This window comes from Sinohyriopsis cumingii, chromosome 4, assembly GCF_028554795.1.
Source record: "Sinohyriopsis cumingii isolate HCF-2022 chromosome 4, ASM2855479v2, whole genome shotgun sequence".
In the NCBI taxonomy this organism is placed as follows: domain Eukaryota; kingdom Metazoa; phylum Mollusca; class Bivalvia; order Unionida; family Unionidae; genus Sinohyriopsis; species Sinohyriopsis cumingii.
The window spans coordinates 69,088,664-69,104,333 of record NC_142964.1 but is presented as its reverse complement, the minus strand read 5'-3'; the positions used below and the strand labels follow the sequence as shown (position 1 = coordinate 69,104,333).

Here is a 15,670-nt window from a genome sequence, read left to right as displayed (position 1 = left end):
CAGGAGATCTAGTGATCTTTTTCCTGTTCGACGACAAGTGATTGTCGTTTATCACCCTGATTAGAATGAAGAGAATAAGTCATCAAAAGAGAATCACTGTGATCAATGTCTTCTGATTGATCAAAACAAGGAGTAAAAGTGACCTCATCAAGAGCCTGACCAATACATGTGTCAGCTAAAGGAATACCGCCCTTATCAACATCATTTTCAAGAGCTTTCTTTGCCATAGCGCTGTTAACTGCACAAGCTGGAAACACATCAGGGAATTCTTTTTCAATTGGATCGATTTTCTGATCCAAGCATGGCTTGTCAGTTACAAGTGGATTAATCACACCTTTGTCTCCAGCTTTGTCGTTGCCTAGTAATAAATGAATGCCCTCAACGGATAAAACAGAGACCATTCCGAATGTCACGGGTCCTGAAACTAAGTGTGATGACAAATTTACACAAGGGAGAGGAACATCAACAAAGCTGCACTCTACTCCCTGAATAGGAACACTCTCATTAGTAAATACTTCTCAGAAAAAGGCAAAGTACCCGACCATAAAAGACTCCGAGAAGCTCCTGTGTCCCTGCAAGTTTTAATAGGGATAGTATTGGCCGAATCACCCAAGAGTGATATAGAACCCTTCGATATGAATGGTTCATAATTTTCCATAAATCAAATCAGACGGGGGTTTGTTAGACCCAACAAATGTATTGCTTTCAATACATGACCGTGACCTTGACCTCTTAGAAATAGGAGCATTTCGAATAGGTCTGTATTGATTCTGATGCCCATTTTTCAATTTGTAGCAATCAGAAATAACGTGTCGTTTTTCTTGTAGTAGGTACACGTAGGAAGAAACAAGGATCTTGAACCAAGCTTCTCCGAAGTTTGATTTTTAGAAGTTGTGCCAGTTTGAGTTTTAGAAGGGCTTCTATTAGGCTGAAATACTTTTCTGCCAAAAGACTGATGTATAGAAGTCTTATTTACAAAAGAAATAGTATGAGCTATGCATAATTGTCAGCGGCACGGGCAGCATTTTCCAACGTTTCGATCTTATGCTCGTCAAGATAGACTCTAATGTCATTATGAACACAGTTCTTAAGCTCTTCTACCAATATGAGTTGCTGAGACTATCGTAATCTTTATTAACCTAGAGGCGCACCACCGATCAAATTGTCGTGGTTTTTTCCCGTGCAAATTCGACATAGGTCTGGTAACTTCTTTTTTATACTTTCCGAATTTTTGCCGATAAGCATCAGGGACTAACTCGTAACCTCTTAGGATGCATTCTTTAACAACATCATAGTCACCACTTTGGTGAACTGATAGTGAATTATAAATATCACTACCCTTACCAGTGAGTACACGTTGTAATAACTGAGTCCAGTGCACCCTTGGCCATTTTCAAATTTTCAGCAACTTTTTGAACACGAATAAAATATTTGTCTACTTCTCTTTCTCTGAAAGGGAGCACTAACCTAATGTTCTTTACAAGATCAAAACTTAAATTTGAATTTGAACTATAAATATGTTTTTCACTTGCCAGTTCCATTTCTTTCATTTTACATTGATATTCTTTTTATTCCTTCCCTCTCTCTCTCCTTATCTATTTGTTTTTCTACTAATTGTATTTGCAACTGTTTTTTGTAATTCCATTTGTCTTTCTTTCTCTCTTTCTTCTCTCTCTCTCCTCTTTCTCATATTGTAACTGCGTCTCTTTTTCTTGTAATAACATTTGTTCTTTTTCTTTCTCCAATTTCATTTGTTCTTTCTCTTTCTCCAATTTCGTTTGTTCTTTCTCTTTCTCCAATTTCATTTATTCATTCTCTTATCCAACTGTAACTGCATTTGCATTTGTTTTTCTGTTTCTTATTTCTGAAGTTCGATCTTCATCAACTCCATTTCCATATTGAATTTTATCCTTGATTTTTGTGTCAGAGTCTGATACAGACGTACTGACTGAAACCAAATCACTTTTACCCAAAACATTCTTTTCTACCAACTACTGAACCGAAATATTTCTTATTTCCTGTTTCGTTAAAAAAGCCTTTACCTCTGAAAGATCGTATTTTCTGGTAAGTTGAATCAAATCATCTTTTTTTAAAAAGATCTAATTGTTCCTGGGTAGGATTTGAAAGAAAGATTCCTCCTTTTGATGCCATTTTAGAAAACGTTCGTCGATCTCACAAAAGATTTCAAAAACATGGGGAAATCAAATTTAAAAAAATAGAAGTTTTCTGAAATATTTAAACCAAAATTCAAATATCACGGACGAACCCCCAATTTATATGCTACGTGTTTAGGCTCGAATAAACAGTAACACAGAAAGAGTGAAAACAACAAGCTTTTTAAAATTTAACATATAATTTTTGTCCTGCAAAAATTCTGTAAAAATGAAAAAAGGAGACGAACTTTCGGTTTCAAGAATCAAATCCAAAAATGATCTAAGAATATTACACGAATTATTTTGCAAAAGTCTTTGTAATAAAAGTTCTAATAATTTCAAGTTCGAATCCTGATGGAAAATCCAAAATGAATGACGATGACGTATACTGTAGTCGTACTTTTCCTTGTAGAAATACAAATAATGGCACTCTGGTGTTGTAAAACCAAATTAAATTTGTAAGCAATCTCTTTGCAAACTTTCTGTGTCAGCACTCCTCAAAATATTTCCAGAGAAAAAACTGATCTGAAGAAAATCATTGCCCAAAATCTAGCTACAACAAACTAACTTGACATTAGTGTAAAAAGCCCCAAAACTAAGAGATCTCTGTCTAAAACAAAGGTTATATTGTATTATAAGACGCACTTTCGAAATTCCCCCAAGTTGCGAAATCGGGGGTTAGGTGGGTCACGTGATCGTGTTTATATCACGTACACAGAATATGGCTTTGATTAGACCAATGATTTTATTCCCAGAATAATTTTTTTTAAAAAGTGTTTACTTCTTAACCAACCTAGTCGCATCATGACCTTGACAACAACCAAACATTTTAAAGTAAAATAGAACTTTGCTTGCTAATTTTGAATCAAGGTCAGCATACAGGCCAACACCTGGTATTTATTAAAAGAATGATTCAGGTCAACCAGTTTTCTGAAAAAATATCATCTCCATTGAATAAATGTACATTGCAATAACATGTAAGAGAAGAAAAAAAGAAAAGATTTAAAACTGACAAACAAACAATTAAATAATAATAAAGATATATTAAATCAGAAATACGTAACAATTTATATATATATATATATATATATATATATATATATATATATATATATATATATATATATATATATATATATATATATATATATATATATATATATATATATATATGTGTGTGTGTGTGTGTGTGTGTGTGTGTGTGTGTGTGTGTGTATCCTCACAGATCTGAACGCGTATGTAAAATTCTCTTTGTAATTCCTATTATTTAGAAGGTGACATGGTACAAGTACCCAATTGACTTAATAAGCGTAAACAAACATGTTCAACCCTCTTACAAAACGCGGATGAGTGTGGACAACCCATACGATGGTGAGTGGAACCTCAAGATAACACATCTGACTCATAAAGACTCCGGGAACTACACCTGTAGGGTTGGTGAGGAAGTAATTTTGAATGGTAAACTCCTTGTGGAATGTAAGTATACCTTCATAATGTGTGTGTGTGTGTGTGTGTGTGTGTGTGTTCCTGTGTATGTGTGAGAGAGAGATGTTGTATTATTCTCATAATAATGTTATCTTGAATACTTGATCACGTTGAGTTGTCAGCATCAGTAGATATGGATAAATTTCGAGGCACTAAGTGCTGAGGTCATGATTCATATTACTATGAGAATAATATTTTTTTATATCCTACAATATTCATTATATATATATATATATATATATATATATATATATATATATATATATATATATATATATATATATATATATATATATATATATATATATATATATATATATATATATAAAGAATGCAAATCATATGGCGAATAAAAGTCCTTTCAAGCCCACAGGATCCAGTAAGGGATCACGTGTGTCAGGGATTGGTTAAGATAAATGCAACGCACTGACAACGATCAGTGCATATCTAGCCTGAGTGATTTCGACTCTTAATGAGTCTTTTTCAAAGGCAAATACAAAACACGGACAAGACAAACAAATAAAACACAAAAGCCGTTGTGTTTGCAAAACTTTACATGGATGTTTCTACAGGAATTAAACCTTTAAAATTATTATGTTTCAACTAGTTTATTTCAACCTGTTACGGATGCTAAATAACATTTTTATTGACCTAGAAATCGATGAGCCATAACGACATTTGTTGCTTATTTATTTTTATTTATGTAAATATATGTAAGCGCAAATTATCTCCCGGGATATTCATTTTTATAGTAGTAATTACAAGATATTAAGCAAATATAGAGATTTATTTAAACGAAACTGTGTCGGCTGCAAAAGATCATTTTATTTGGGCACAATGACATATATATATATATATATATATATATATATATATATATATATATATATATATATATATATATATATATATATATATATATATATACGTGTTAAGGCTCTCATTGACAGGAACAAGTAAACAGTGGAGACAACAAGCTTTGCAAAATTTAACAATAAAAGTATTTCCCTAGAAAAACACGGTGACAATGGAAAATAGCACTTACGGTTTTAACAATCAAAATTAATCCAAGAATAATCCAAGAATTAAACCTAGTAATAAAACGTTCTAATTAATTTGATTTCGATTACCGAAGAAAAATCCAAAATGGAAAACGATGACGTATGATATAGCCAGTGTAGTACCGATGTGTCTTCATTTCTTTCTTTTTCCACGGAAACTAATATTCCGATGATGGAATTCCGAACAGAATTTCAATAAATGTCTTTGTCCTAGAATTATGTATGAACACTTCAATATTCTCCAGGGAAAAGAGTTTATCTCTTAGAACCAAATAATTTGAAGAAAAATTAAAATGTACTTCCAACTGGTAACAACTGAAAAACACATTGATATCTATGCGTTTAAAAACCTCACTCATAATATATCTCCAAACATCGGTATTAAACCTAACTACTGCGCAAAACAGATGCCCGTATGAGGGTCAGATCACTTTCCAAAACAAGGTAGAAGCTTTACATCAAGCACCCATGGACATCCTCGATGTCACTCTTTAAGTCACAGATTAAGAATCAATAAGAAAAGGGAATTGTTAACTAAAGTTAGTGCTAATTCTGTATCAAGGTCAGGAATTAGGTCCGCATAAGGATACAAAGATCTATTGATAAAATCCAAATAATTTGAAGAAAAATTAAAATGTAACCCCAACTGATATCAACAGAAAAAACACGTTGATATCTAAGCGTTTAGAAGCCGAACTCAGATTATTTCTCAAAACATCGGTGTTAAATCTAGCTACTGCGCAAAACAGATTCACGTATGAGGGTCACGTGATCAATTTACTTTACAAGGTCACACATTAATAATAAATAAAAAAGGAAGTTGTTTACTACAGTTGTTATTAATTATGTATAAGGTCAGGAACTAGGTCAGGATAAATATACAACGTTAAGAAAAAACAGTCAGGTCAAACTAAATTGTCAAAAATGTCAAATTCCAGAAAACAAAATTAAATTAGTAAAACATGTAATGGAAACAATAAAAATAATTTTAAAACTACCAAACAAATTAATCAAATATAAATGAAGTCAAATATAGATAAGAATATATATATATATATATATATATATATATATATATATATATATATATATATATATATATATATATATATATATATATATATATATATACACACACATACTCTAACCTGTATGATAGTATTATTTTATTAAAATATTAATTCTCCCTACTATTATCAAGCTTTCTTTTATAGAATCCAGGATAGCACTTTCCGTTCTGTCTGGTGAATATTTATAATTCTCTATAATTAATTGTATATACCTTGATTTCTTTTATAGGAATCTGGAATGACTATGTAAATAGATGAGAATCAATTACTAGGTCGTCATTCGAATGTGTCTGCTACGCACGAATGCATATAACACCGACTGAGTACCATAATTTTTAGATGATGTGTGCTTAGTCATGATTGAATATGGGCTCATGTGTGCAGGCAAAGCGATGGGTGCTGTTTATCACAGGACTCGGGTTTGAATCTCCGTAGAGTTCTAATTAAAAATTCGCTAACCTGTATGATAGTACATAATTTTATATATATATATATATATATATATATATATATATATATATATATATATATATATATATATATATATATCAGAAATTTAGATACACCGTATGCATCACAAATACAACTATTTTCTTTCACAAAGTGATAAGCACACTAAACACATATACAATTTCACTCACCGAGATGTCTTTGTGTTAATTCTTTTCTTTTATCACGCAGCTTCACCAATTATACAGGAGACGCAGAATATGACGTTTGACGAGGGAGACACGGGCACTTTGTGGTGTAACGCAACTGGTTACCCGACTCCAACAGTACACTGGTACTGGAAACCGCCAAACCAAACTGATGGAATAGGGCAAGGTGGGTATTGCCTTGCTTAATACACCCATTGTACACTACAGTACTTCGCCAATACAAGTCAGTATTAAATAAAGAATTGTAGAAAAGTATACACACAGACCAAAAAATTAGTTCGTTATAATAACTTAATATTGAGTATTCTCGACGTGAGAAAGACACTGGCGCTGTCTTAAAGCGACACAAACTGTGTTTTTCGGCCAAAAGAAGAGAAATGATTGTTTGAGTTGCATTAATTGGCTGCTCTAATTGGTTTTGGGGTACCATTTAGAATCTTTAAAATCGTAAAATATTTTAAAAAACCTCTTATAATAAAAAGTCAGCTGTAAAGAGATTAAAGGGTATTCAGTTGGTTTCAAAATGTTAGTGACTGACCAAAATAATATGTGAATTTTTTTTCTTGATAAGTCTCGAATACACCGGATGATGAGAGATGCATGATCCTGCTTTGTACCACCACGAATCTCCGAAGTCAACCTCTTGAAATCTTGAGAGAGAGAGAGAGAGAGAGAGAGAGAGAGAGAGAGAGAAAGAGGTGGGACGGGGTAATATCTTGAAGAATCATTTGAAGCTCCGAAAGGTTTGTGGAAGATGGGTCCCGCAGTTGTTGACGGCTGATCAAAAAAGACCTTTGAGGACGTGGCTAAACAGGTACTAGCCAAATATAAAAAATGGGAATGTCACAGGTGATGTAAGATGGACTTATTTTTGTAACATGACTCAAGAGATAATAATCAAGTTCGGATTGGAGGAAATGAGCAGAGACCAAAAAATGCTCGTCGTAGAGGTACCGTCAAGATAGTTTTGTACGCGTTATGTTTCCGTACAAAAGGTCTGGTCGTCCAAGTATCTGTGCCTGACTATTCATGTCACCGAACATTTGTATGTCTCCAGAGTACTGTCAAAGCTGTGTAACTGAACCAAGCCACACGTGCTCGCAGCAATACACTAGGTATCCATCAACTCCACGACTGACTTTCTGACATAGTACAGTATCTAAACCATGCCACATCCTCCATACAGTCCCGATTAAGTCGATTTTTGGTTGAGTTCCGTTCTCAAAGATTTCTTGAGGTCAGACGATTGGAAAGCTGCCATACGGTTTGGAATACAGTTTTCCAGCATATGAACAGCAGACCAAATAGTGAATATAAACTGGCGTTTAATAGTTGGATAATCAGGCAGATGAAGTGCATTGAGGTGCATGGAGAGTAAATTACAGGGATAGATTGACATACTGTTACCTAATAAATACTACAGCACACTAATATTCAGAAGTTTTTAACAATACCTTTACTATTACACTCTTCACTACACGTTTCAAGAAGTATGTACGCTTGTGTTGTACACTGCATATCCGTATTCTGTATAAATGGGTACTTTATACGTTTGTTTTGTATACTGCATATCCGTATTTTGCATAAATGGGTATTAGGTACGTTACGCACTTACACTGCCCGTAAGGGGGCACGGGCCGAACAATACTTTTAATTTTATAAAAGTAAGTTTTGTTTGAACAAGAACAATGAGATGCCCGGGTGTTTCTTACCACAGGGCCCGTGATCGCTCTATACGGCCCTGTATGGAGCCCCACTTTACGAGACACGTACACGGATTTGTACGTGTTCTGTTTTGAAAACATGGAGAAGCAGATTGATCAAACAGGATTATTTCTTCGGATTTTAGTCACTAAAATGTCTTACATGAGATATGTATCAACTGCAAGATTATTCACTGACTATATTCAAACAATATTTATAGCTTTTCTAAGATACTGTGAGTTTGCACTTTTTGCGTATTAAATGGGGTCAGCTGTACTATGTGACTATTTCGACTCGGTTCGCCTTTTTATTTTGATGGGATGGAGCGCTCTAATGATATCATGGACTTCCGAGAGAGAGAGACAGACAGATGAAAGGTGAAGTTGTTTGCATTTGCAACATGCGAAATGGAGAAATGATGGCTTACCTTTATGCTGCTTTCGTGTACTGTGGCCTAAATTTCTTTGGATATTGTACTTGTGGAAATTTTATATGATCTGAACACACTGCCAACCAAAACGACTGCTTCCATATTCTTGAAAATCAGCCTGAATTAGTCTAAGGTATTCTGTCATTAGCAGTTACTGAAATAGATAAAACTAGTTTTGCCCGTCAGGGGTTCAGATTGAATTACCAAATATATACAATGTAAAAAAAAAGATTTATCTCCTTTTTTATAGTTTACCTCTGATGTTCCACTCTGCGTTATAGTCGCTAAATACGCGACTCTGCAATCTGACAATTTGCAATCCAATTTTGGATATTATCCCGATCATATCTGAGGTCACGTCTGTATGTTAAGAGCAACAAATTAGTTCCAAACGCGTTGCCCCATTACTGTGTTAATTTTCATGATTAAAGGAAGTCAATCTAATACATCGCTTGGAAGCAATTTTAAACTAAGCACGATTCTTTCAAAAAAGTGCATTAATATGTGCTTTTGCAAAGCGTAAACTTGACAATGTGCTTAGTTTTGAACATTGTAAACTCTTCAGTTTCTGTTGTAAGCAAATCTAGCTTGTAGTTTGCAATGACATAATGCCTACAAACAAGTGACCAAAATAAACCAGAACTTGTTTGTTGAAGTCCCGGAAGTGAAAATGACCGAGCGGAACAAGCAGTTTTTTTTAAATTTTATAGGTGCATATACACTATGACCCATATTACACACATTAATAACAATAATAATACTAATAATAATGAGGACTTTGTATAGCGTCTAATCGTTAGAAGCTCTAAGCGCTTTACGACATTAGACAACACCTATAAGATAAAAGAAACATATATCATGATATGATTACAAAAACAAACACCATGAAATTAGAAAACATAAAAAACATGCTGAAAATATTTAAGGTAGGAAACATTATTAGGTCTTTAAGTTTGTTCTTGCAGTCGAAATAACTGAGTTTTGAGAGCAATCTTGAATGGGATCACTGTGTCTTTGTGACTAAGTTCAGTGGGAAATTCATTTCACGTTGCTGGGCCCTGGTATGCAAAAGAACGTTGTCCATATGACTTTGTGTTCATAGTGGGAATAATGAGTATACGATTGTCAGAAGAGGAATGTAAGTATCTTACTGGTGTGTACACATGGGTGAGCTCGGATATGTATGTTGGACTTGAGTCCGTCAGTGAAACGTAGCACAGAGAACAAATTTTGAGTCGGATTCTGGATCGAATGGATAGCCAGTGTATGGTACAGAGCAGCGGGGAGGTGTGCTCTGGTCGTGGTACTCTAAGTATGATCCTAACAGCTGTGTTTTGAACTTTTTGAATTTCTGTAGTAGATATTGAGATGAACCAGACAGAATTGAGTTACAATAGTCCAGTCTTGAAAGTACTAATGAACACACAAGTGTTTTAGTGGCATCAACTGGAAGATATTTGCGAATTGAGCTGATGCGTCTCAGCTCAAGATATGCAGCCTTGCATATGTTCATGACCTGTTGGTGCAATGTGAGAGTACTGTCCAGAGTAACACCTAGGTTTCGTACTGATTGTGTGAATTTAATGTTGGTGTTCCTGATTTTTATTGTCTGAGGTAAAGGATGTGAATGATAAAGTCTTTGTATTGTGATCAGAATGGTCTCAGTTTTATCATTCATCTGCAGCTTGTTACATGTCATCAATGATTTCACATCAGAAATGCACCTCTCTACACCTTGGATGGTAGCATCAACTTCAGTTGGGTGGCTAGATTTGTATATTTGGGTGTCATCAGCGTACAATTGGTGAGACACTGGATGATGATCTATGACACTTGAGAGCGACTGAGTGTATCGAATGAAGAGAACATGTACAAAAACAGACCCCTGTGGAACACCACAAAATAGATCAAGTGAGCTGGAGTGTATTCCATTTGCAGACACAATTTATGTCCTGTTGACCAAGTAGGACTTGAACCACAGTAAGGCTGTATCATAAATGCCAAATACATGTTGGAGACGGTGAAGTAATATGTCATGGTCTATTGTGTCAAATGCTGCAGACAAATCAAGGAATGTGAGGACTGTAATCTTTCCGCTATCCAGAGGAGAGGGAATGTTATTATCTACTTTCAGAAGAGTAGTTTCAGTACTGTGGCAAGGTTGATATTCAGATTGTGCATTGCTAAAAAGACTATTTGAATTCAAATGATATACAAGCTGGGATATAACAGCTTTTCTAAGATTTTTTATAAGAATGTGAGATTAGAAACTGGGCGGTAGTTCTTTAAATCGTTATGGTCGAGTGTTGGATTTTTCAGCAGAGGCTTTACAATGGCAGTTTTGAAAAAAGATGGGAATTCCCCTGATGAGAGAGAGGTATTAATAGCATCAGTTAGTGAAGGCAATACTGGATCTAAGCACTCAAGCAGCAGTGATGTTGGAATTGAATCAAGACTTTGGTACACTCTTCATCACGATTGTACGTACGAAATCCATAGAGACAGGTTCAAATGCTGCGAATGTTTGCCGCTCAAATTCTGTATCCCAACTGCATGGCGACGATGAGTCAATTGAAAGTGTGGTATCAAGCTTATCTCTAATGGTTTGTACTTTGTCACGGAAGAAATTTGCAAACATGTCCGGAAGGTCAACTGGAGAGAAGGTAGATGGAAGTGGTGTAGGTCTGTTATTTGTTCCTTGACATTAGCTTGTTAGTAATCTCGAAGAGCTCTTTGCAGCTGAAACTTTCCATGATCTTTGTAGTGTAGTGGGCTGATTTCGCTGCATGGACTATATTTGTGACATTCTTCTAAGCGACTTCATTGATTTCCTTATGATTAGTGAGTCTGTTGGAAACCCAAAACCTGTCAGCTTTACGGAGGTCTCTTTTAGCAGTGCGAAGCTGGTCCCTAATACTGCTATATCACGGAGAACACTTTTGAATTGATACTCTGCACTTGGTAGCTGGAGCATGCTTGTCGAGCAATGAACGCAGGCAGTTATCGAGTTGTTCTGCTGTAGGAGGTAAGCAAGTTGTTAGTTAATCATAAGCCAAAATAAAGGGAATTAAAGGTTCCTTAAATAATGCGTAATATATACAAGGTCTCTCTTTTAAAAGGCGGTATCACAAGTGAAGCAAACCAGACAAATTAAACATCTATTGTGATGGAACGTTTGCAAAACATACCCATCACATAAATCGACATCCATAAGCCTATGGATATATATTTTATATTATTTTAGTAAGAAGTCAGAGGACAGTAGTGGAACTTTCTCGCAAATGAAGAACAACCAATGTTTTAGTTAAACAAGAATGTCTCGCATACAAAAAAGAAGAAAAGAATTTCACGGTCATTTTTATCACAATATCGATTCTTCACGGTCATTTTTATCACAACATCGATTCTTCACGGTCATTTTTATCACAACATCGATTCTTTCTAAGAAGGTCATCATCCTTCTGTGTGACTTTCTGTTTAAATGTTAATCTGAAATCTATGACATACATACATTTGTATTTAGTTTTCTTCAAGTTTACTTGTTTTTCAGACAGTCGAGCGGAAGGAAACAGACTTGTGCTGCATAATATGAGCCGTTACTATGACAACATATATGTTTGCTTGGCCAAGAATAGCGTTGACGAAAAAAGTAGAGACATCCGAATCCGTGTCAAGTGTACTTACCCACCCACCCTCTCTCTCTCTCTCTCTCTCTCTCTCTCTCTCTCTCTTAGGACTTCTTTCTTTAAATCTTATTATTATTTAACCAAATTGATTTTATTCATTAGATAGCTGCAAAACTCGTAGTGGCATTTCTGTGGTTATCAAACGGATATTGTTACCAAATTGACATTTTTAAAATTAAAACTTGAAATGTTTTGTGTACAATGTTCAATATTAAGTATAACTGTAAGGATTTAAAACTAAAATGTTGATTTCGGTTCTTGTAGGAATACTAGACTTCTATTTCGCATATATAGACTGAGTTATGGTTTCAACATGGTTGTCTTTGTGTGTGTGTGTGTGTGTGTGTGTGTGTGTGTGTGTGTTTGAAGGGGGAAAAAGGTTCAGTCTGTTACAACGGGAATCGAGAAAAGATTAGTTCTTTTAAAAAGAAAGGGATAGTAATCAAGTATCTCCTCGACATTTCATTCCAGCTGAGAACCAGTCATAATCCATGCACATGGCATATTAATACTGCCGTTGTTTGTTAAATTCAAACAAGAGCATCTGTTTTGCGTCTAAAGTAGTCGATACAATTCTATTTGTTTCTTCTTTTAATAAGTTGGACCAGAAGTTGTAGTTCCTCAAAATACAATAATAGCCACAAAATGACAGGAAGTGACGTTACACTGCGCGGTAGAGGCGTTTCCTATGGAAGGGAAGTTGGAATGGGCATTTCAAAATGACAGTTTACCGATCAGTTCTGGTTGGAAGTACGATCTGCGACCAGATGAAGATTTGGTGAAAGATTACAATACTCTTTTCCTCTCGATGACGATCCGGAAAGATTCTCTGGAAGACAGTGACTATGGCAAATATGTCTGTAGAACTAGTAACTTCAGCAGTGGATACAGCGAGAACTTTGTGGTTATACAAAGTAAGTAGAACAATTGTTACCATACTCTGTAATAGAGAAAAAATGAATGTACTTAGTATCCTCCTTCTGGTAATAAGTTTTTCATTAAAGAAATCCATTTAATTTTCATTCGTCAGCAACATATTAGACTAACTATCTATGATGCGTCCTCTAAATAATTATGTTTGGTTTTTGTTTGGTTTCTTTTCTTTTTTTTTTGTCTTGTAAATTAGTAGTGTTCTCTTTCTTCATCGTTTGGTTCTGGTGTGTCTTACATACTTCTTCAGCATTTTGATAGTTTTATAGTTTTTGTTGAAATTTGTCTGGATACATATTTTTGTGTTTATGACTCCTTTGAATAGTTATTGTAAGAGAGTATCACCAATATAGTTTCGTCAAACCCTGATACTTTTATTATGTAAATGAAGGCAGCTAAATATGCGAAAAAAATTCTGAAAATGTTTTAAAAAAGTGTTGCTAAATTTATATATATATATATATATATATATATATATATATATATATATATATATATATATATATATATATATATATATATAAGCGGTATAAACAACAAGCAGAAACAGTGCAAAACCTCTTTTTAGAAGTTCTCTTGACAGAATAAGCTAAGAGGTCTATAGTAGGTCATTGGTCAATGCACGAAACAATACTTAGTCGTCTAGTCATTTTTAAAAATTAGTTATGCCAGAGTTCCATACTCTTAAATAAATGTATACAGTATTAGATTTTGGGTTATGATGAAGATAATACTTTACCATTTTAAACAAAATACCGAAAAACGGTAATCATTTTCCAAGAAAAAAAGATTTAGCGTGAGAAGTTAAATACAATACAGAAAAAAAAGTCTCCGAATGGACTTTTGAACTTGATACCTCCGATTTATTTTCGATTCACTTTTTCTACTGAGTGAATCTAAGCATAAGGTACATTATGGATAACTCAATATATCAAAATAAGAGCCAATCATTAGATAAGGTACAGTATGGAAAACTCCATATATCAACATTAGAGCCAATCTATACACAATGTACAGTATGGAAAACTCCATTTATCGACATAAAAGCATTATAAACTGCCAATCACATTTCTAATGTACTTAAAACTAAGTGTAATGTGTGCATAAAACAACCTACTGCATCGTTAATGTATCTTGAAACATGTTTTATTACCTGAATCTACGGAGGAGAAATTGCAGAGGTACGTAAAAGCGCTTTATGGATAATTTTGTTTTAAAGTCAAGGACAGCCCCCGCTTTAAACGAAAATTGAACAAAATGACTTTATATGAGCTGATATTAAGACATCAGTCTCACTTTTGTTTTGGAATACTTCGAAATATTTGAAACAATGTATAAAGAATATCTATGAATATAAGTAAATATGTCACGACTGAAGTTGAGAGGTATTTTCGCGAGCGGCAAAGCCACTAGTGACAATACAAACATTTTTTCGATTTATAAGTGAAATATTTCCTTGTATCTACTCAAAAAAGTAGATTTCCTTTTTATTATATATTTTTCATGCAAAATGTTTCTGTTTGCATGCATTTTTTTCTCTATTATAGTTCAAATGAAGAGATTTATCTTCGTTAACACATTGCCTGCCTGTTTGGATTGACACAGTACACCTTAGTGGATTTCGTGCTCGGATTGACACAGTAAACATTAGTGGGGTGCACATATAATACTGTAATCAAAAGAAATGGCACAGCTCTCAAATAGACATAAGAGAGTTGCATCATTAAACAACACCTTTTAATGATTGTGAGTTTACTTGTCACCATTTGGTTTCTAATTTTGTTTATGTCTGCATTCAAACCTGAATTTTCGTGTGTTGGCTAGCTTGCAGTTTATTTCAGTGTGTTGGCTAGCTTGCAGTTTATTTCGGTAACTGACACTGTAACCAAATTTCAATTGTCACTTAATTTCGTGTGCATTCAGCACTCATCAATACCTGATTTATCCGTCATTTTCAGATATGATTAAAGTGTGTGCCGTTAGTGTGCAACACGTATACGGTAACATATGGGTGATACAGACTATCAAATTGCAAATAGTCATGTAAGTTAACTTACTGACAATTTGCATGTGAAAAACTAATTATAAAATGTTAATACTTTAAGCCATTTCTATGCTGTTTGGGGTTCGTTTCTAGACATTCTTGATTGTGCCTTTTCATTGATTTTATAAATGTATAATAGAGTGTGATCAATACTGAAACACAACGATATGTTTATCCTCATGGGGAAAGAAGAAGTGAAACAGGACTAAAGACTGAAATACAGTTCTGAATAACATACCTAAGGGCAGATATCCTTCCTAAATAGAAAGTAGTCCCAAATTTGACCTTGCCGCTGTGGCAATAAACGTGGTACTTTCACCCACTGATATATTTCACTATGGGACAAGTGCCAGTTATTGGGTTGAACATCCAATCTCTCTTGGGTTGAACCGCGGTGGCTACGTAGTTAGCGTGTCTGACTCACGACCAAAAGTGTACAGCTTCGAAT

At 34.4% G+C, this 15,670-nt stretch overlaps 1 protein-coding gene across 1 annotated transcript in view; it reads left to right on the top strand.

Annotated features, from left to right (window-relative positions):
- LOC149801404 (lachesin-like) overlaps positions 1-15,670 on the top strand; it is a 42,475-nt gene that overhangs the window by 26,313 nt on the left and 492 nt on the right. The window contains exons 4-7 of the mRNA XM_089955492.1: positions 3,425-3,629; positions 6,451-6,594; positions 12,113-12,238; positions 12,848-13,162. Of these exons, the coding sequence (XP_089811618.1) occupies positions 3,425-3,629; positions 6,451-6,594; positions 12,113-12,238; positions 12,848-12,897 (525 nt within the window). The 3' untranslated portion in view covers positions 12,898-13,162. The remainder of the gene's footprint in view (positions 1-3,424; positions 3,630-6,450; positions 6,595-12,112; positions 12,239-12,847; positions 13,163-15,670) is intronic.